This window comes from Trichosurus vulpecula, chromosome 3 (assembly GCF_011100635.1).
Source record: "Trichosurus vulpecula isolate mTriVul1 chromosome 3, mTriVul1.pri, whole genome shotgun sequence".
NCBI lineage: Eukaryota > Metazoa > Chordata > Mammalia > Diprotodontia > Phalangeridae > Trichosurus > Trichosurus vulpecula.
In genome coordinates, this window is record NC_050575.1 from 404,339,679 (window position 1) to 404,362,309 (window position 22,631).

General features: G+C 42.5%; 1 protein-coding gene across 1 annotated transcript in view; it reads right to left on the bottom strand.

Moving 5' to 3' along the window:
* The window catches only part of ST3GAL5 (ST3 beta-galactoside alpha-2,3-sialyltransferase 5), a 63,785-nt gene that overhangs the window by 36,421 nt on the left and 4,733 nt on the right, over positions 1-22,631 (bottom strand). The window contains exon 2 of the mRNA XM_036750844.1: positions 4,852-4,972. Coding sequence (XP_036606739.1) covers positions 4,852-4,970 — 119 coding nt within the window. The 5' untranslated portion in view covers positions 4,971-4,972. The remainder of the gene's footprint in view (positions 1-4,851; positions 4,973-22,631) is intronic.

Genomic DNA, 22,631 nt, shown 5'->3' on the forward strand with positions numbered 1-22,631 from the left:
TGTTTCTGGTGACAGACTATGTCAGCTCTCTGAGGAACAACAGAACTAGAGAAGTCCATAACCAGTTGCTTGGCCACCAGATGATGAATTCTTGGTTATAACAACCTTCAAAAGAAAGAAAAATTAAAAGCCACCCTCAGTCCTATGTTGGCCACCTCCCACTTCTGTAACAATGGTGGGAGAGAGGCAAAAAGTGGGGCAGGGGGTCCTAAGAACCCCAGTTTGTAGACTGTCTACCAACTGGTTCTATATCTTAGGAAAACTTTATCACACGAATGTGACCAACTGGAGGAAATGCACCTTTTAAATGTTGCTTTCCTCAGTCTAAATAAAGCTGGAAGAGAGGAGGCTGTGACCACAACATGGGAGGACTGCTCACAGGTTCTTGGGAGAGATAAAGCAGCCAGGGGAGTTGATTTCATCACAGACTCGAGGGAGATAAAGAAACAGCTTGGGGTCCTTTAATTAAACTGAGGAAGCCACCGCACAGTGGATGTCCCCTGCCTCAGAGTTAGCAAGACCTGCCCCAGACTGCCAGTGAGACCTCAGGCAGGTAGCTCTACCTCTCCATGTTCTGGGTCACTCTAAGACCATACACTGCAGAGAAGATGAAGTTCCAGGCCCAGGACTTATTCCCTCTCCTCTAATTAGACTGAAATGTCACCACTGAACATTCAGTTTTTTTGATCTGCAGTGATTATAATGACCATCAGTCCTTCCCCAAGAAATCCTCTATGAAAATAACTCTTTGCATGCCAACAGCCGCTGCAGAAGATTATGATGATGTAGAAACATCTCACAGAGAACCTCCAAACCAAGTAAACAAACCACTTAAAACTCAGTGACTATGCTCTGAGAGGACAGTCAAAAACAGGTGGGAAAATAATCTGGTTTAAGGATAGGAAGAAAAAGAGGCCAAAGGATCGTAGATCCCCCGGCTCCATGTCAGTGTTTCACGAATACTCTCTTCCAAAGAGAGTCAGAAAGCAGTATACATGATGCAGCCCAAACATCAGCTATGACTGCTCAGAGATGTGGTCGTCCACACGCAGACAGAATGTCAAGTTATACCTGACAGTAGCTCCAAGGCTGGAAAGTACATTAGAACATCAGAAACCACTTATTCCAGCCCTCCCATTTTAAAGAAGAGGAAACTAAGACTCAGAAATGTTAAGTAACTTGTCCAAAGTCACGCGGGCGATGAGCGGCAGAGCCAGAATTCAAACCCAGGCCCTCCGACTCCCAAACCCACAGTGATCTTTCCTCCACTATGTCTCTGTAGCAAAAGTCAAGATCAACATCAAAATGGAAGAAATGATCAAGATGAAAAGATAGGGCATGCAATCACAAAAGTTCCACACTGACCTAATTTAATAAGCTACTGGTACCAAAAATGGGAAATGGATAAAGAAACATCACAAGCTATCCTCGCTGTGAAACAACAACCACAAAAAGGGCCCAGAAAACATGTCAGCCCACAAATGCTGGTCAACAGCAGATAGGAAGGCCAACAACAGCAGCTTAGGAGATAAACTCATTGAAGAAGACAGATGGGGAAAGATTAGAAGCAACTTCCCACAGAAACAGTGCTATTAAAAATGTGTGTGTGTGTGTGTGTGCCCGCGCGTGCGCGGCAGGGGGATGGGTAGGTGCCCAGGCAAGTTCTGGGGTGTACTCAAGTCTCTGTGTAATGGAGCTATAGTAACATGCTACTATCACCTCACTCCTCAGCTGTTACTGCTCTTTCACTCTTCTCAAGTTACCTTAATTTTATCTGTATGTGTGTATCCATGCCACTACTGCCCACCCCCCCTCCAGGAGAATGGACGCTCCCTGAGCTCTGGGATGGATCCACTTTGTGTTTGCAGCCTCAACAGGCAGCATAAAGACTTGCACATAACAGATACTTAATACATGGGGCTTTTTTTCTTTTAATTTACAACTTTGTTTCCATGGAGAAATATAGGGTAAGTTATATATCAGGACCTAGTCAGTGAGAGTAGTGCTTTCTCTCATATTCTTCCCCCAGGCCCCTAAATCTACAATTGACACATTATCTGAAGTACAATTCACAGGGGTTCCAAGAGGCAGGAAGGAGGGTTAGTGACAGTAGCAGAGGCAGAAGAGAGGAGGCTGTTACAACCCAGAGGAGTCACAATGAAGCGCCAGTAGTAACCCTAGCAGTGAGGGGAGACAGTGGCTAGTAGACAGAGAAGTAAAGCCCTAACTGGAGCAGCTATTTGTATATACAGCTGCATCTCTGCAAGTTATACCTTCCATTAGTATTGGTGGGAAGGGCAAAACAGGAGGGAGAACGGAGTCAGAAAGGAAAGAGGATAAAAAAGAGAGGGGAGGGGAGGGGGGGGAGGGGAGGGAAGGGGAGAGAAAATGAAGGAAAAGATGATGGATAGAGTTTAATGGACAGCAATAAACACCCAGCTGATTTTAATGTATAAATTAGCGGCAGAACAACTAAAACTATGCTAACCATGGTGAAACCGCTACAGTTGTTCAAGAAGCATTTTCTATTTCCTGCCAAATATTCTGCTTTTTCATATTTGCTCAGCTGAAGGGAGATTACTGTTACTATGCATGGCTGAAAGTGTATAGTGTTGATATCCTACTTAGATCAGAAAAACCCCAGTCCACCCCCACTCCCCAAGTAGAATTATTTATTCTCCAAAGGCCGTCTGGTAGGTGGGTCTATATATAGCACAGTGAGAGCTGCTGGGCAGTGTCCAGAGAAGCAAGAATGACCTAATACCATGGCTTCTTTATTGAACAATTAAACACGAGGAGCTATCAAGCCCAATTAATAGACAACATTTAAGAATAAACAGCTCCGCTATAATCAGAGAGCCCATCCTTTGATCTGCTTGTATCTCTTGTGTCCGCCTCAAAGGGTCACAGAGTCAGAGCTGAGAAGGATCTCCAGGGTCAGTAAGTCCAACCCCCTCATTTTACAGATGAGGAAACTGAGGCCCACAGAGGTACGTATTTGCCCCAGATCTTGTAGGCAATCCATGGCCTCTGAGCTAGCATCTCTGCTCCAATCCATCTTATGAGCATTGCTGGAATAATTTTGTTGTGAAAGGGGCTTCGCAGAGGAGGGAGCAAATACCCAAGGTGAGCCCAGAAGGAGCCTAGAGGTTCAAAGAAACTGAGAGAGGTGGGAAGAAAGGGCACTCTAGGCATGGAGGACAATCCACGAAAAGGTCAAGAGAAGGAAAGATTAGAGAAGAGTGAGGATGAAGGAGGGATCTGAGAGATCACCTCATTCAATGCCCTTGTTTTCCATGAGTAATCCCTCAAATTCCAAAAGTTTGGTGTCCATTTAAATCAGTTTCATCATTTTTCAAGCCAGGTTCTATGGATGCATTGATTGAATTTACAAAATTTGATCAGTGGTGGGAATTTCCTGGTGGGAAATTCCAAGTGTGTTTTTATAAAATTCTGTTTTATTAATTAAGGGATATGGTGATAGACTCAATGTCTATTCTATACAGTCTACCAAGTTGTAGCTGAATTGCAATCTACGTCAGCAGAGAGAAAGCCTGTGCCTTGGAGGTACTGTTAAGTGACACCCCAACTTCCTACCTCATTTAGGCTAATCTGGCAACCTGATTCTGAGGAAGGGCTAATAATTAGGATGTGCATGTAATGAGATATTGTGTCATCAGAAATAATAAATAAGAAGCTTTTAGAAAACCATGGAAAAGGTTGTATGATTTCAGAATGAAGTAGAACCGAGAGAACAATCTGCAAAATGACCACAAGAATATAAAGAAAATGATAGCGAAAACACCAGAACGCTGATCAATGTAGTGCCCAAGCTTGACCTCCAAGGACTGACTGATAGCAAAGGGTGCCTCCTTCTTCCAGACAGAAGGTCTGCCAAAGGAAGGTGCCAAAGGAAGACTAAGTTGACAGACAAAGCTGATGTGTTCATTTGTTTTGATTTATTGGAATGCTTTGTTACGAAAAAGGATGAAGAAAATCATCGAGAAGTAACAGTTCTAAAGGAAAGAAAAAAGCATGAGGCAGGCCCTTCTTTCTTTTCTTTTCTTTTTTTTTAACAAGAACCAATCTTTAGGTACGATACGGATGAGCTTCACCAATGGCACCATATGTTAACATACGTCACCTAGGTCACTTCATGCCCACCTGTAATCCTTGGGCAAGCATATGGTCAGAACAGTTTGCAGGGCCCCCCAGAGGGTCCCCATAAGGACTGGGCCAATGGAACATGTTGTCCCCAAAGCACTGCTGCTGTGGACACTCTCCCCAATACAAGCAGCAGCACACATCTCAGATTTTGATGCAGTCCTTTACAGGAGACTGTTGAGGTCTCGAATGTCCAGAGTTTGCTGTGCCAAAATCCACATTTTCCCCCCAAGCAATGATTTTTTTTTGTTCTCCATAGCTCCAAGGGATGTAGAACCCATGGACAAAAGAGAAGTGATTACATAAGAACGGAGGTTGGACAGCATGTAGCTGATGGATGGACTGCATTAATTTTCTTCTCTGGTAGATAGAGTGAGGTAGGGGAAATGGAGGGGGGTGGATAAAGGAGGGGGGAAATAGAGAAGGGAGAATGGAGGAAAAGGCCAGTTTTCATAATTCAATTTCAATCACATAAAATGCTTACTTTCCTTATTAGCTATGTAAGTAAATTAAAGCAAAGTATCCTGATTAACATCTATAAATACTTGAATTTCTGATAATACATGTCAAACTAGAAACAGTTATCAAAATTAATTACCATCAAAATTCATGATATTTAACATTCAAAATTACACAGAATGATTTTTTTCTAATCCTTTTCAGGATTTCTATGATAAACTGACTTACTTGAGAATGTCTTTTAATAACAGGCTGGGTCTTCTCATTTTTTTTGGAGGTTGGGCATACCATGGCAGGGAAGGAGGGCAATCACTCTTCAGTTTCATAGAGTTATATTCATTTGGCATTGCTGTTAATAGATAGAAAAGAAGAGAATGAAAAATAGAGAAAATGGAAGAGAGCTAGAAGAAGGAAAAGAGGGAGAAAGGGGAGGAAAAAAAGATGTTAATTTACTTACAATTTACAAGCAAAATGATGCTTCACATTCAAGGTCTTCTCAGAATATTTATTTCAACTGAACAGGTTTATTTGGTAACCACTCCATTATAAATGGTGGATTTTCTGCCTCAAAACAGAAACCCTAAATATGAAACGGCCTTTTTAAGGCACCATCATACCAGCCACAGGCCAGACCAGACCATTGAGCAGAAAGATTTCCATCCCACACTAAAATGATAGGCTGCCCTCCCAACGATCTACAGCCGTGGAGAATGTCCAGTCCAGCTTCCTTTCCCAAGCCCTCATGAGGAAGAATGCAAAGGATTGAAGGAGAGTCTAAAGTCCTTTTGCTCAAGCCTTGGCTTATTGCTTCCCAGTCTGTCCTCAGTGAAGTTACAAACGTTCTCATCAAGTGCATGAAGCTGCCTTTCAGAGCATCCTTGAGTCAGCTCGGCAAGGAACCTGAGAAAACCAGCTAGTCCGATGCTGTCATTTTACAGACAAGGGCACTGAGGCCCCAGGGACAGCAGGTGTTCCTGGTGTGAGGCAGTAGGTCCCCAAACCCAGAGTTTGCTCCATCCTGTCAAAGTTGCTACAGGTCTCCATGCGGCCTTTTCATTGCTAGACTCAAAAGCACGAGAGGCAATACAAGAGTATAGCGGAAACACTGCTGCCCTTGGCGTCAGAACATGTGGGGATCTGAAGTCCACCTCAGATTCTTCTTCTGGGACCCCATATATGCCATTCAGAGCCTCAGTCTCCTGATCCACTGCGGCAGCATTGACTACACCTAAATTGTTAAAATGCTTTACTTGTCTAGTCTTGGAGGCCCTATATCTCTGTTAATAATGTTAATAATGCTCAGATTTGGCATGGGGAATTTTAAAAAATACACATATTTTTTCCAACATTTGCTTTTATAAAATTTTGAGTTCCAAATTTTTTTCTCCCTCTCTCCCTCTCCCTCAGGCCATGACACTAGAATTCTTTAGCTGCAAACGCAAACCTTCCTCTGAGAACATAACAGAATGACATTACTTGCTAGAGAATGTGTGTGTGTGTGTGTGTGTGTGTGTGTGTGTGTGTGTGTGTGTGTGTAAGCGACATTGGTAAACTGAAGCCTTATCTCCCTAGCAGAATCCTTGTGAACTCTCCCTCTCCTCTCTTCCCACCCCCCTCTCTTGCTTTCTCTCTTGCTCTCTTTTTCTTTCTCTCCCTCCCTTCTACCCTCTTCTGTCTCTCTGACTCTCTCTCTCTGTGTCTCTATGTGTCTCTGTCTGCCTGTCTGTCTCTCAACACACACACACACACACACACACACACACACCCCCTGCTACCCTCTCCCACTCCCACCCTCTGCCCCTCCTCCCTCTGGGGAGCATTGGGATGTAGAACCCAAAGTGAACGCAGTCATTCTGAGCCAAGGCTCCACTGTTCACCCTAGACAGAAAAAAGCCCAAGGCTATTCACTTAGGCTCAGGTCAAGCTACTTAGAGACAACCAAAAACTCTTTAGGATACTTGGATTTCCTCCTTAGTCCCCCATCCTTACCTAAGCAAGTTCACTATTTTGCCTAACAAAAACAGGTGGGTGGCTTAATGGATAGAGAGTTTGATGAGAGCCAGGAAGACCCAGTACAAATGCGGCCTGGCACACAGCTAGCACTAAACAAATGCATGCTTTATTTCTCTATCCACCCCTCAAGTCTGCACAATAACCTTTCCTCGCTCACTGCCTCTCCTCAGAATTGTTATTATCCTCCCTTTCCAGGGCTGATCCAGGCGCCTTGGTCCCTGCCTCACCCCCACCACCACGCCCCGCCCCCCCAGCCGTCAGAGCTTTCCCCCTCCTCATGCTCATCCTGTAATCATGTGTACACACTGTAGCCCCTCTCCTCTTTAGGAACTCTTGGATGGCAGAGACTGTTTCACGTTTGTCTCAGCAGTCCAAGCGCCTTGCACGTAGAAAGTGTAGAATAAATGTTGGTTGATTTGAAATTTAAGGCTGAAGGGAAAAACCAGAAAAACAGCCTACACAATAACAACATAGAAAGAAAGGAATCCTATTCAATGACAGTGAGCAAGACTGGAAAAGGAAGACATCCACCTCTCTCCCACTCTTCAGAGGCAGCACCCCTCAGCGGCCCCTCAGGCAACTCAGCACAAAGGAAGACCCACCCTAACACACTCCACAGTGGGCATGAAGGCCCACAGGGCAGAGAGTGTGGCTGAGCCATTCCCTTAGGACAGCTCTCCTGTCAGGAAGCTTTCTTTGACGCCCAGCTTTACAATTTCTACCCATCGCTTCTGGTTCTGGGCCAAACAGAGCCAATCCCAGGCCTTGCCCACATGAAAGCCATTCAGATACTTGAATACAGCCATCATGTCTCCCCTTCCTTGTTCCCTGCCCAACCAAGTCTTTTTCCCAGGCTAACATGCCCTGTTCTTTCAACGTATCCTCATGTCATGAACTCACCATTCAGGTGACATTGTCCAAAGCCAAGGTGCCTAGAACTGAGGTGAGACAACGGCAGAATACAGTGGAATTATGATTGACTTGTTCCTAGAAATGATGCCCCCTAATGCAGCCCAGTATTGCTACCACGCCACACTGCTAACTCCTATTGAAAACGTATTAAAAACCCCCAGACTCTTTGCAGAACAACTGCTGGATCTCCATGCTTCCCCCATCCTCTACTCGTGAAGTTGATTCTTTTGCAGCCACTGAATTTCATTTTGTTAGATTCAGCCCAATACTCCAGCATGGCAAGGTCCATTTGGATCCTGATTCTATCATCCACTTGTTAGCTATCTCTCCCAGCTCTGTACCACGTGTAAATTGGAGGAGCTCACCATCTACACCTCTATCCATGACCTCAATAAAAGTATTAAGCAGCACACAGCCAGGTACAGATCCCTGGAGTTCTCCACTGGAAAGGTCTTGCCACAATAACATTAATGATGACTCTGAATCCGGCCATCTAAACCTATCTGACTGTATTATCACCAAATTCCCTCTCATCTACTAGTTTAGTAATCATGTCAAAAAAAGGAAATAAAGTTATTCTGATATGACTATGGATGGGGAACAGAACATATATGGTCAGGCTGGCTGGGTAGTTTGGCTGACCTGCTCCCCTGCTTCTTTGTTATGAGAGATGGCTCCACTTAGGTCTGTGGGGAGAATGGGTCTATTTGACAATAATGGTCATAAAAAAGATATCAACAAAATTATTTTTAAAAAATAAATTAAGGATGATGCATCCCAAGATGCCTAAGCTTGTAAAAAGTATAAGGGAAATCCCTGACTAAGCCAAGTTCTCATACCGCATAATTGTGTGCTAGAGAAGTAAATTCTAGAAGCCAAATCCACCGCAACAGAAACTAGTTGATATCAAGACCAGACCAGAGAAAAAGGAGGCTAAGAAGAGTAGGTCATGTGTTGGAGCTGAAGACCAAGCTATGACACAAGAACTTTTATAACTTATGAAACTGGTCAATCTCAAGTACGAACATCATACTACCTTATCCCTAATACATGGCACATCTGAATGTTCCCCAAAACTTCTTTACCATCCCCTTTAAAGCTCCTAAGACAGTGGCTCCCTTCCAAATAGGAAATCCCTCTAAAAAATGTCATGGACTCACCCTTCCCAGAGGAGGACCAGAAGTTGGACCAGAAGTTATCTGCTGGTTGAGAATAGGTAACAGCAAAAAACAAACAAACAAACAAAAAACCAAAAAACTACCATGCTTAAATTATTTTGTATTTTATTAATCACTGTAGAGTTACATAAACTTTAAAATAACTATATGGCTGTGAGACATTTCTCATTCAACCTTGAGATGCCTGAGAGCTTTGTAGAGTGTCTGATACAGAGTAACGATTAACTAAATGTTAGATATTATTATCATCACAATTATCACCATCATTATTATTATTTCTTATGCTGAGTCATTTCATGAGATGGACCCGTTAAATGAACTTTCCAGCTCCTATAGGTAGGAAACCAGTAATTGAAGGACTCAGTTGTGCTATTATGGGGGAATAGTAGAAAGTGTGAGTGAGGGTGAGGGTATGGGGGATGGAAGCAGGAACATGGCAAGTGAAAACTCCTGTCATTTTTCCCTTGAAAGGATCATAAGAGGATAGATTTAAAACCAAAAGGGGCTTTAGAAGTCATTAAGTCCAAGCCACTCACCCTGCAGATGAAGAACCTGAGATACAGAGAGTTAATTTGCCCAGGATCACACAGGTGTGTCTGGGTCTCGGTCTCGGTCTCTGTCTCTCCTTCTGTTCTCATTCTCTCCCTCTGTTCTCGTTCTCTCTCTCTCTCTCTCTCTTTCTCCCTACCCCTCTCCTGTGTCTCTGTCTCTCTCTGTCTCTGTCTCTGTCTCCCCCCTCTCCCTCTTCTGTCTCTCTGTCTCTCTCTCTCCCTCCCTACCTCCCCCCACCCTTTGTCTCTTTCTCTATGTATTCATTTTCTTTGTGAAGTGAAAGCAGGAGAATGGATAAGGGAAATAAAACCTGTCAGAAAAAATCTCCAATCTATATGCCCTCTGCTTTCACTGTACTCCAGGAGTATATTTCTAATTCCCATTCAGGGAGATAACTGCTGTTTAGATGTCCAACAAATAAAAACCAAACATGTGAAATGAGGATAAAAAAACCACTCTGCCTACCTCACTGGATTGTTACCAATCAATCGATCAACAAGTGTTAATAAACTTAATAAAGCACTTTCTATGCACCAGGCACCAGGCTGAGCACTGGAGATACAAACACAAAACATCAGCAGTCTCTGCTCCACAGGAACTCCCATTTTAATGGAAGACAAGATATGTAAACAGAGAGGATGGATGGTCACTCTTGAAGGGATAGCACTAGCACCTCACAAGAAAGGCTCCCTGGGACTTCCAGCCAAGATGGCGACCTGAACAGAGGCAGCCCATCAAAAACCTAAAATCTGCACCAGACTGAATACTGACCAAGAAATACAGTGAGAAAACCAGTGATTTCTTCCACCCTAGAACTGAACAAAAAGTTAGGAAGCCCCAAAAGGAAAGGGAGCCACTAGCAAAGCTTGCACCAAAGAAGGCAAACAAACCAGCAGTCTCTCAGCAGGACTCACGAAGGGCCAAGGTCACATGTGCAAGACTTGGGAAAGCCCCAAGCAAGTCAGAATATACCAGAGTGGGAACCTCAGGTGGGAGCAGGCATAACCAAAGCAGAATAATAGTGCTCAGGGCAGGTCCAGGGACTCCAAGGTCCCTGACCCCAAAAAAGGTCCTAAGCATCCAGCATTCTGAACCTCAAAGATAGGGAAGTACTAGCACTGGGAGGTAGAGGTCAGCACTGAAATCCAGGGGATCCAAACCAAAACTAAATAGGGCTGACCATCCCTCACAAATGTACAGTAGAGGGAGGAGCCTCGGCCTCCCCACAAAGTTCCAACTCAGGAACTAAAGCTGAAATGATAAGTAAATCAAAGAACAAAATACCTCTCAAAAATTATAGCAAATCTAGAGATCGGGGCAGCTAGGTGGCGCAGTGAGTAGAGCACCGGCCCTGGAGTCAGGAGGACCTGAGTTCAAATCCGGCCTCAGACACTTGACACATGTACTAGCTGTGTGACCTTGGGCAAGTCACTTAACCCCAATTGCCCTGCCAAAAAGCAAAAAAAAAAAAAAAAAAATCTAGAGATCACCAAAAAAGAAGTAAGAAACTCCATAATAATTGGAATAAGAGACTCAAAGGAAAAAATGGATTTTCCATGAGAACAACATGAATACCTAAAAGAAATGAAGCAAGAAATTTTTAAAATAAAAATAAAAAGCCTCTGGAGGAAAGAATTAGAAGAATAAATAGTTTAGAATAGAAATGGGTAAACTTTACCCAAGAAATTGAATCCTTTAAAGTTATACTAATCAGACATAAATTAATGCTTCTGTGGGGGCAAGAAACATTAGGACAGATTGAAAAGATGGAAAAAAGTAAAAGAAAATATAAGAAATCCTAGATCGAAAATACCTGACTAGGAAAATTAGTGAAGGAGAAAATTTAAGAATCACAGACCCCCTAAAAACTATAATAAAAAAGTCTGGACGCTATATTTCATGAAATCATAAATAAAAACTGCCCAGTTTTGCCAGAGGGCAAAGACAGTGTCCACCAATCACCTCCTGAAAGGAATCCCAAAAGGAAAAGGTCATAGAAATGTCCTAACCAAAATCTAGAGCTTCCAGGTCAAAGGAAAAAAAAAAGATGACCAACATTCAGAAAGGAACAGTTCAAGTACCAAGGAATCAGAATCAGGATCACACAAGATCTGACAACTTCTAAAAAAAAAAAACCTAACAGTGATCTTAGAATATAGCATTCCAAAAAGCAAAAGATATAGGCTTACAACCAAGAAGAACTTACCCAGAAAAGCTTGCTCTAATTCCCCAGGGGAAAAAAGTAGCCTTTAATAGAATAGAGGTTATTGTTGTCAGTCATGTCTGACTCATCATGACCTCATTTGTGGTTTTCTTAACAAAGATACCGGAGTGGTTTTGCCATGTTCTCCTCCAGCTCATTTTACAGATGAGAAAGTGAGGCAAGCAGAATTAAGTGACTTGCCCAGGGTCACACAGCTAGCAAGTATCTGAGGCTCAATTTGAACTCTGGTCTTCCTGACTCCAGGCCCAGTGCTCTGTTCCCAACACCATCTAGATGCCTCTAAAGTAGTGAAATTTCCTTCATTTCTGATACAAAGCTCAGAGCCTGAATGGAGATTGAGAAAATAAGGAAATACAAGCACAAGAGTTCCAAGAAACCTAGAAAGGTTAATTTGTTTAGGAAGATGATGTATGATGAGCTAACATTTCGATAGGGGGAGAAGAACCCAAAAGCATCCTCAGAACCTCAATGTACCAAAGGATATTGAGGAGGTTAAATAAGGAAAACAGAGGACCTGGGGTAGATTAAGTTGATTAGTTTTGAGGCTCTGAAGAGGAGAAAGAGAAGGGAAAGTAAAAGGAGGAAGGCAGGAGTAGAAAAAAGGAAGCAGAAAGTAGAACTTGTATTTCTCATAAATGGATGCATGAGAAGAGTCTACCAACATGGAATAAGGGGTGGCTGATGATCCTAACCCCCATCAGACATAGACAACGGAGAGTTGAGCACACATACACAGAGTTGTAAAAATGCATCAAACTCAACAGGAAAACAGGAATGAGGTGTGAGGGGTGGGGGTAGTTAAGAGGAAGGATAATGAAGAAGATAGCCACAAGCAAAACAAACTTCCTGATCCTGAAGAGGAAATGAAAAGGGAGAAAATAGAATTAGAAGAAATAGAAACAAAGTTAGAAACAAAGTGAGTGCTCATCAATTGTGGAATGGCAGAACAAAGAGTGGGGTATGATGAAACACATTACCTCCCTTCTAACAAAACAGTGATGGGCTCAAGGTATAGAAAGAGACATGCATTTGGACATGTCCATTATGTGGATTTGTTTTTTCTTGTTTCTTTGTTTTAAAGGATTCTCTCTCTCTCTCTCTCTCTCTCTCTCTCTCTCTCTCTCTCTCTCTCTCTCTCTCTCTCTCTCTCTCTTTCTCCCCCCCCCCTTTCTCTCTAACTGGGGAGGGGTGGATTTAGGTTAGCAATGGTGATGACAAAACAGAAAGCCATTTTTTAAATGGCAGAAGGTAACATGAGCAAGCTAGTTTTCAAAATAACATGTGGAATTTTTAGATACTTTTTTTTTAAACGAGGGTTGTGAATATTCAGTTTCACATACAATCCCCTTTTATGTTCTGCTGTGTATACAGAAATGCTCTTTTTTATTAAAAAGTTAAAAATAAGATTAATAAGGCATTACCCCCCCCCCAAAAAAAAACCATTAAAAAAGAAAGCTCATGAAACAGGCGCTGCTTGAGTTGTCTTAGATTGTAAGAGTTAGAAAATGGGAAGAAGAGTATTTGAGGCATTAGAAATTGCCATTGGGAAGGCAAGGACAAGGGAAGAAGAAAAGCAAGATGGTCAATGTAGCTAAATCCTAGAATTCATGGAGGAGAATAGAATGTATGAAGCTTGAAAAGGTAAGAAAGGGCCTGGCTATGAAGAACATTAAATGCCAAACAACTGACCCCATACTTAACGCTGGAGGTACCAGGGAGTCACGAGAGTTTATCGGTGGGAAAGGGAGAGAGGGAGAACTCCGTTTTAGGAAAATCACCTTGGCAGCTCATGGGGGATGGTTGGGAGCTGGGAGAGAATTACTACAGGGAGACCATTTAGAAGACCACAGCAATGGTTCAGGTGAGAGGTGATGAAGGCTGTCTGCATACAGAGAAGGGCATATGTGTTAAGAGATGTGATAGAGAAACAAATGACAAGATTTAGCATCTGGTGGACCACGGAGTGACTGAGAGAGAAGAGTCAAAGGTGATACTGATATTATGAACCTGGGTGACTGGAGGAAGGATGGTCATGTCCTTGACAGTAAGATGGGAAGTTCAAAAGAGCAGAGGCTTTGGGGCAAAGATAGTGAATTATGTGTTCAATCTGAAGGTAGTTATCATGCATCCAGTTCAAAATGTCCAATAAACAGCTGGTAGTGCAGGATGAGAGATTAGGACTGGATATATAGGTCTGAAAATTACATACATAAGTATGATCAAATGAACCCATTAGAATTGATGCAGGGATCATCAAATGAGGAGTACAGAAAGAAAAGAGAGGAGGACCCAGAGAAGGATGGGGTCGATTGGATTAAGAAGGGTTTGACCTGGCAAGAAGGGCTACTTCATCCTTGGAGACCAGAGGGAAGAAAGAGATAGTGAGAGATAACGTCCCAGGGATATGAGATGAGGAGTGAAGAGAAAGTTTTTATGGAATGGTCTTAACTTTTTATGGGGGGAGGGGGCAGAGGGGGGGGAAGTATGAGCTAGGCACTGAGCTCATTGAGCAAGGAAGAATGTTCTGGGAGTCAGTGGATAACAGCTACCAGAATATGGGCTAAATGACAAACTTAGATTGAATGAACCTCAGAAGAGAGAGTGCTGACTAATGTTGGTAGAGGGAAAGTCTGGAAGTGGTGATGGGGATCAAGATGTCTTCTAGCTCCACCACAATGACCAATGAGTCAGGGAATATGAATGAAAGGGCAAGCAGTCCTGGGAAGGGTAGCCAGAGAGGATGTGACATCGGCAGGCAGACGATTCTCAGTGGGTGCTAAAAGAAAGAAGAGATGAAAGAGCAAGAAATTTAAAATAAAAGAAAATTTGTTAATCATGGAACAGGCATTTTAGAGGGCACACTCGAGTGGGTAGGCATACATCTGGAGTGCAACACTGAGAGGAGGGAGAGGACAAGAACGAAGAAGCAGATATGTGAAGTCTGGGAAAGGAATTTGTCTTTTGGCAACTGGGACGTCAGTATCACAAGGATGGGGAGAGTAGTAAAGGGGAGGTGTATGCTAACCATTGGTGAATGAGTCCAAACAGAGTAACGCTGAGGTCTACTGGTGAAGGCAAGGTTGTGGAAAAACACTGTGTAATGTGGGCAGTTAGAGGCAGCCGCATGATACTCTAAAGTGCACTAGATTCAGGGTCAGAGGACAGGTATTTGTGTCTCCATTTTCTCGTTCAGTCATTTCAGTCGTGTCCAACTCATTGTGACCCCATTTGTAGTTTTCTTGGCAAAGATACTGGAGTGGTTTGCCATTTCCTTCTCTGGCTCATTTTACAGATGAGGAAATGGAGGTAAACAGGGTTATACTCATACAGATAATAAGTGTCAGAGGAGGAATTCAAACCCAAAGTCATCCTGATTCCAAGCCCAACACTCTATCCTCTATGACAAAGGTGTCAAACTCATGGGTGCCCTGCAATACTCTCAAATGCAGCCAGAACCAGATTAAAATGTAATTGGGAAATGTTTAACAATATAAATAAAAATATAATCAATCAGAAAATATGTTCATTTGTGGTTTCCTAAGTCAATCTGCAGCCTGCAGGGATCCATTTCCACCTCTACACTATTGCTCTCTGCCATATTAAATCAATGGAAGGTTTTTAAAAAGCTACTTTTTAAAACACATTTTATTCATCTTACTTCTTGGAGTCCTGTATCAACTTATTTTGGTGGTAGTGTTTCTTTCTTTCTTTGTTTTTTAATTTGGAACGGAGTCAGTCCCATTTAGGAAATTAGATACTTCCATGCCATTCAAAAGTGGAATGGGGCCTGTGAGTGGTCACTGAACATGGGTGAGATTGGAAGACCTTGTCTCAAAAAAAAAGATAATGAAAAGGAGAATAAAAGCAAGTTTGAAAGAAATTACCTGATTTGCCCAAAGTCACAGACCAACATATTTTCTGGTTATTAGTCAGTTTACAGGGCAGGCTGGGTTTGCTGTCCCTGCTACACAGCCTGAAGGTGGGACGGGAAGGAGATGGTACTTCAGGGATCACAGTGCTTCCTCATGGCCTTTATTCTCTGCCCTCCCATGGTTTGTATTGATTGCTTGTAACTCACATATAACACTGCTTAATCTTGATAATATTTTTCTCTTTGGACTCTTCCTTCGAATTCCCAGCACCACCCCTGGGGGGACCAGACAAAGGCCTTCCTGGTATCTTTAATGGAAGTGAGTGTGTTTGTCTTCAACCTTTTGTCATCTCACATCCCTGGAACAGGATCCCTTCTAACTTCCCAAAGTAATGCCTGGAGCAGAGCTCCTTAAAATTCCTATAATTGAACATCTCTCCAACACTGAGGATCTAGATAATGCCTTAACTTGATGTGTCTAAGAGCTCCTGTTACTGTCTTGGAAATTGGAGCAAGAATTCCTAACCTGGTGTCAGTCATTTTTTTTAAAAAATGCTTAATTACTCCATTTCAATATAATTGGCTTCATTTGTATTTTATTTTATGAATTTAAAAATTATTCTGAGAAGGGGTCCATAGGCTTCAACCAATTGGCTGTCAAAGGGCTCATGATACAAAAAGGTGAAGGATCCCAGTTTTACAGAGCTCTGTAAGATCCTGCTGGCTCTGGGCTAGTCTGAGCTCCAAAGCTCCAGGACCCAGGTCATCCTGTAATGGGAAAAGGCTAAACCAGGAATGTTGCCCTGATACATTGTTTCCTTTTTCAAGAAATTCAAAGGTTCAGTAAATTGTAAACAGGCAGCACTAAACTAGCAGAAAATATTTTTTCCCATGAGCCCAATACTTTGCTCATTTCCCTCTCCTCCACCTCCCTGCCCCCCTCCATGAGGCCTCAAGCAAATGAAACTTTCGGAGGACCCTAATGGAGTAGGATCCATTACCATGCTGGGAGGGCTCAGCCCTTTGACTGATGGGACTCACATTTCTCTGATTTGTTGTACTCTCCATAGGTCAGTAAACATTAACTTACATCTGCTACACAAACTCCTGAGGACTGTAGATTTGGAAATACAACAGACGTTAAGTGCCAAATCCAACACCCTCATTTTAAAATGGAAGAAAATGGGTCTTTGATTTGGTTAGATGACCTCTTTAGGATCACACACACCAGCTACACACGGAGCCAAATCTTAGAATTTGTAACCCAAGTCACAAGGAGAACAAATATCTGTTTGAAAGAAGATGGGGACCAATGAATTCCCAGCTTCCCCAATGGTGTATTCATTGGCGGGCCTGTCTTTCCACAGCCCCTCTAACACTGACTATCTGTGCCAATCTTCTGGATATGAGCAGAAACCTCAGCTGTTTTGTTTTGCATTTATCTTGTTAGTGATTTATGGTTGTTAACTGTTTGCAAGTCTTTTGAGAACTGTTGGTTCATACCGGTAGACCACTTATCCACTGGGGAATGAATTGTGGCATGATATATATTGCCTAAGTTTCCCCTAGAACTCGGATATCAGACAAAGGTGACAACAAAGTACAAAATGTAACAATAAGCAAAAATCGACCTGCTCTTTGAATGAAACTGGTGCTATGGAGGAAGCATGCTGAAGACAGCCCTTTGGAATGTTCCCATTGTTGTGATGTGGTAATGTGCTAAAAACAACGGGTGCTGCCCCTAAAAACTCTAAATAGCGTCTCTCTTAAACTTGGAAATGGAATTTTCTAACTCTTCTAAATATTTAAAAAATATTCCAAGTGAAGAGTTTCAGTAGGTTTTGAGCCCATTTGTGAACAAGTAAAAATGAACTCAGAAAAGTAAAAAAGAATTCATCTACCAGATAAGGTTTAACAAAAGCCTCTTTGTTCACAGGAGGATAATGAGTGTCATAACTTACTAAGTGCAGCCAACAAGACACTTCTTCCATTAGAGCTTGGTCAGATATTTTTTGGTCCCACCTAAGACAGACATTAAAACTAAGTATTGAAATAAATTAGCCAACCATAGCGGAGCCTCTCAACCCACTAATGAATGGAGAGAGGTGGAGGCCGGTGGATCTCTTGAGCTTGGGAGTTCTGAGTTGCAGTAGAGAGAAGGCGATGCATGATTGGGAGTCCACACCAAGTATGGCATTAGTAAGATGAGCCCTGAGAGCAGGGGACCACCAGGCCACTTCCAGAGGGACAAACCAGCCCAGACCAGAAACTGAGCAGGTCTGAGCTCCCATGCTGATCGGAGTGGTACCAGGCCCTGCACTTCAAATCTGGGTGAAATAGGGAGATGCAGTCTTAAAGGAAAAAAAAGAAAGAAACTAAATTTCAAACCTCATACAAGGTTAAATAAACATATACTGGGTGCATGCTCAAAGGTTTGGAGTCCAATTGTCTGGGGTACAGGATGCCATCTCCTACCTATTATCTGGGCAAATGGATTAATTATAGACTTCCCAAAGGTTACATATTGTCTATACCAGGGGTGGAGAACCTGCAGCCTCAAGGCCACGTGTGGCCCTGTAGGTCCTCAAGTGCAGCCCTTTGACTGAATTTCAATTTCACAGAACAAATCCCCTTAACACAAGGATTTGTTCTGTAAAACTTTTACTCACTCAAAAGGCTGCATCCAAGGACCTAGAAAGACACATGTGGCCTTGAGACCACAGGTTCCCCACCCCTAGTTTCTACCTTCTCCACCTCCTCAGGAGAGTGCTACATGTTTTATACTGTTACATCACTTAGGCTCCAGTCTTCACTACTTCACTATATGATTACAATCCCCCCCACCATGCCGCCGTCCTCTTCCTTGGCACAAAGTTCACCAGTGCCCTGACCTTGGTGGGGAGGGGCAAGGGGCAGTTTTTATAAAGACTTTTTTCTTTTTTTTTTTTTTTGCAGGCTCTTCCATTCTTTCTTCATCCGTGGCATAGATTGGTTGGAGGTAAGCACCATCATGGAAAACAATTCCAGGAAGTGGGAAGTTATATGAGTAATATGTGGGGGAAGGGATTGCCCTTCTTCACTCAAGTCCTCCTGAAGCTCCTAATGTTCTACGGACATTTCTAAGGGGTCTCTTTTGCAAGGATGCTCTCTCTCCTCTCAACTAAAACTGACAATCCCCTATAGTTCTGTCCATTGAAGGGGGAACCCAGAGGACACAAATACCAGTTTCTCATTCTAATTTAGGATTATGTCTCAACCAATCTATTTCTGATCCCTCTCAGCTACTGCCATCCATTGCAAACTACATAACCATCACGCATAGCCTTTTATTTACCGAGTAAGGGGGAAGTCTTTGGCAAGACAAGGGAGGTCCAACTACTGTCCTGTCTTGTACAGTCATCCCTTCTTTGAAAGCATATATTCTTCTCTCAGTCAAATGCCCCAAGTGGAGCACATGTCCTCAAACAATATAAAAACCAAATGTACAGGTGTTAACCAGGTGTCCATGCCCCTGGTATAGTAACCACCTGCCACCATCTGGCTACCCTTCCAGCATTGGTTTCTTTTGATAAGACTTTGGAGCATCTGGTAAGGATCACTTCCTCTCACCCAGAGCTCTTCTGCAAGTCAGGTTAGTAGAATTGATGGAGCCCAGCATGGCAGGAGCTGTATCTTGCCAGATAGCAGGGTAACTACGGGCTCTAAAAATTTAGCTCAAGATGCTTCTAATTCTCCAGAAGGGGGTTCAGTTTTTCTATCACTATTAAAAACCAAACCAAAACCAGTTCTTCCTAAAAGGCCAATCACAAATATCATCTGTATCTAGTTCATGATAAAGGCACAAGTCAAATAGGCAATATCAGCTCCCAGAAAATCCCAGAAACCTTTGCTCCTCCTCTTTGCTTCTAGGGAAAGAGGGTGCTTATCAAGTATGGTATAAATGACTGGCATATCCTTTATCAACTGGTCAGGGATATAATTATGATTTTTTTAAATGAACAAGCAGATAGGATTGTGAGGATTTACATCCCTTGGCTTCTGGATTTGTGGGGGAGGGAAGGGAAAGGCATGAAGAAGTGAAAGAAAGAGCCTCAAAGGAAGGAGACAAGGTAGGAGATGATTAAAATAGTCAAGCCTTCCGATGATCCCTATCTGAATGGTGGCAATGGATCAAGGGGATGGAAAAAAGAGATGAATGTGAGAAAAAAACTTAAAAACAGAGAGATGTTGGTGACTTACCATGGGGGGTGAAACAGGGATGAGGAGAACGGAACAGATGAAAAGGAGGTAACTATGAAGGGGTCCAATATGATTCCAAGGTTTGCAAGCCAAATCACTAGAAGAATGTTGGTACCATTTACAAAGACAGGCAAGGTGGGAGGAGAAGGTGATTTGGAGGGGAAAAAAATAAGAACTTGGACATTTAAGATGTCCATCTCTTAGAATAGTCGGCTTCTTCAAAACTTGGGCAAAGTAAGTACTGGGCGTAATGGTATGTTCCCTGTAGTCCCTGTTACTGAGATGGAGGCTGGTGGCTTGCTTAAGCTTGGGAGTTCTGAGCAACAGGAGGCTAAACTGATTGGGTATCCACACCATGTGCTGCATCATTATATATGACAACACCCCCCCCCCAAAAAAAAACCAGGGGCCACCAGGCTGCCTAAGGAAGGGTTGACTGGCCATGGTCAGAAACAGAGCAGGTCGAATTTCCCTATCAATATTGATCAAATGAATAAAAGTGCTTGGCAAACCTTAAAGCACTATGCACTATATAAATGCCATCTATTACTATTACCGTTACTGAAATTGGGTCTAAGAGTGGCCAGTACACTTCTGGGCAAGATAGGGAGACTCAATCAGAAAAGGAGAAAAGAGAAAAGGGAAGGAAAGAGAAGGGAAAGAGAAAGGGAAGGGGGATGTGTGTGCCCGTGTGTGCATGCGCCATTGATTCATTTTGAACAGGCAGCCTACTAATACCCCTAGGTCTTTTTCACATAATCAATGTGCCCGAGTGTGCATGCGCCATTGATTCATTTTGAACAGGCAGCCTACTAATACCCCTAGGTCTTTTTCACATAATCAATGTGTAGGCACACCTCCCCACTAACACCCATAAAGTTGATTTTTGTGGGAAATCCTTTTCCTTATTAAATGTGATCATATTTGATAGATCCCTTGATCCAGTCCGTTGAGATCTTCATAGGTCCTGACTTTGTCATCCACCACATTAACTATGTCTCCCAGATACACATAATTTGAACACTCAGTGAGCACCTTCAAGGGTTTCACTGAAATCACTGACTAAAAAAAGGACAGATCCCTGGAGTACACTACTAGTGATCACCCTCTGACTGACATAAATTTGACTTAAAACTCATATTCCCTGTACCACAAAACCATGGCTAACTCAGCTAAGCCTATACTGATGGTTTGCTTCTCCCACCCCTTCCCCCCAAGAATGAAAGTTTCTCAAGGGCTTCTCATTCTCCATCTCCATGCATCCCCAGGGCAGTGCTTTGCACACAGTAGGTGCTCAATCAATGTTTAATTCATTTTGCTTATTCCATATGTACATAGTTTGTCTACTATAATCTCTACCTTGCTTAGACCTCTAGTTGCTTTCTGTATTTTTTTTCCTTGTCTCCTCAACTCTTGGAGGGTATGGACTAATAAGTGATCACAGTAAAAACTTAAGCTATTACTGAGTGAATTTCAAACATTCAATGAATGATCCTTCATTATAATACCCGTTGGCACAAATAAACCTACTCCTACCACTACTGTCACAGAGAACCCAAACGAAATGTCTTCTCACTGCCATCCTCACACTAAGTGAAGCCATGACTTGAAAAAAGAACATGTCTGTCTTTAGGGTACCCTAGTGATTCTATTCTCGATACGCTAAATAGCAGAGAAGAGAAGAGGCTAAAATAAAGGAAGAGGCAGGAGAGCAAAAATACTTTGTTTTATTCAGCTAAGATTTCTACCTTTAATTCTTAAAACTTATGACAATCGTATTTTTGACATGGTAAGGCAATTCTATTGCTGTTAAACGAAATTCTTATGCTCAATAGTCTCTGGGTAATGCCATCTGGCTACAAACCATAGCATACCATAATTAAAATTACAAATAATTCAAAGGAAGGAGAGCTCACTACCTTATGAGGAAGAATAAAGATATATGATGGGCATAAGCAAACTATTGCACGTTGTCAATAAAGACTTGCCCTCAAAAAGGCACAAAAGACACGTACAGCCACAATTATCCAAGCCATGGCTGCCCAGAGAAGACAGTAGGCCATTCATACAATAAGAATGCGAGACAGCCTGAGTAACACACTAGCGTACTTTCAAGATGCCCAACAAACCACATGGAATACCACTTCCCATTCTTTCTGTCTCTGTACCTGTGTCTCTCTCTGATTTGGTCTCTCAGAAGAAAAAAAGAGACACAAGTCACCCAGGATGAGAAAGCATGGAAGGTTTACAACATGAAGAAATCACAAACTGAAAGTATCAAGGAACAGTTCTTCATGGACTCTTGGAGCCAGAAGGAACCTTACAAGTCCGCATACATGAAACAAAAAGCATCCATGTGGCACAACAGGAAAAGTGATGTCTTTGAAGCTAGAAGGTCTGGATTCAAATTTCTGCTCTGTCACCTATTCTGCGATCCTGGGCCCCAATTCCCTGCTTCATAAATAGAAGAGTAGATAAGATACCTGTTGGCTTCAAGTCTATGATTTTATCATCTCCATCAAGCAGCCATTTAATTTCCTCTGAACACCTCCAGAGATGGAGATCTCGAACGCCATGGGACAGGCCATTCTATTTGGAACAGCTCTAATTATTAGCAAGATCTTTCTTAGAGTTGGCCAAAAGTTGCCTCACTCTAACTCCTACCCATTGGTTTGAGTTAATTGTGCAGGTCAAAGTCAACAAAGATTAAATCTATTCTATGTAATAGCTCTTCAGATATCATGTGCTTCCTGTCACCTTGTATTTAGGTTAAAGATTCCTAGTTCCACCCTCCTCACGTGGGCCTGTTCTGAGCCTTCTTCCCATTTCTGCCTCTCTTCTGAATACACTTCAGCTTGACAATGGCTTTTTTATGTTTCACACATACCAAAAATTCAAAGAAGTATCTTTTTGTGATAGCAAAGAAATGAAAACAAAGTAGATGTCCATTGATTGAGGAATGGCTCAATTATGGCACACAAATGTTGACTGATGAATGTAACTGAAACATTACTACGTC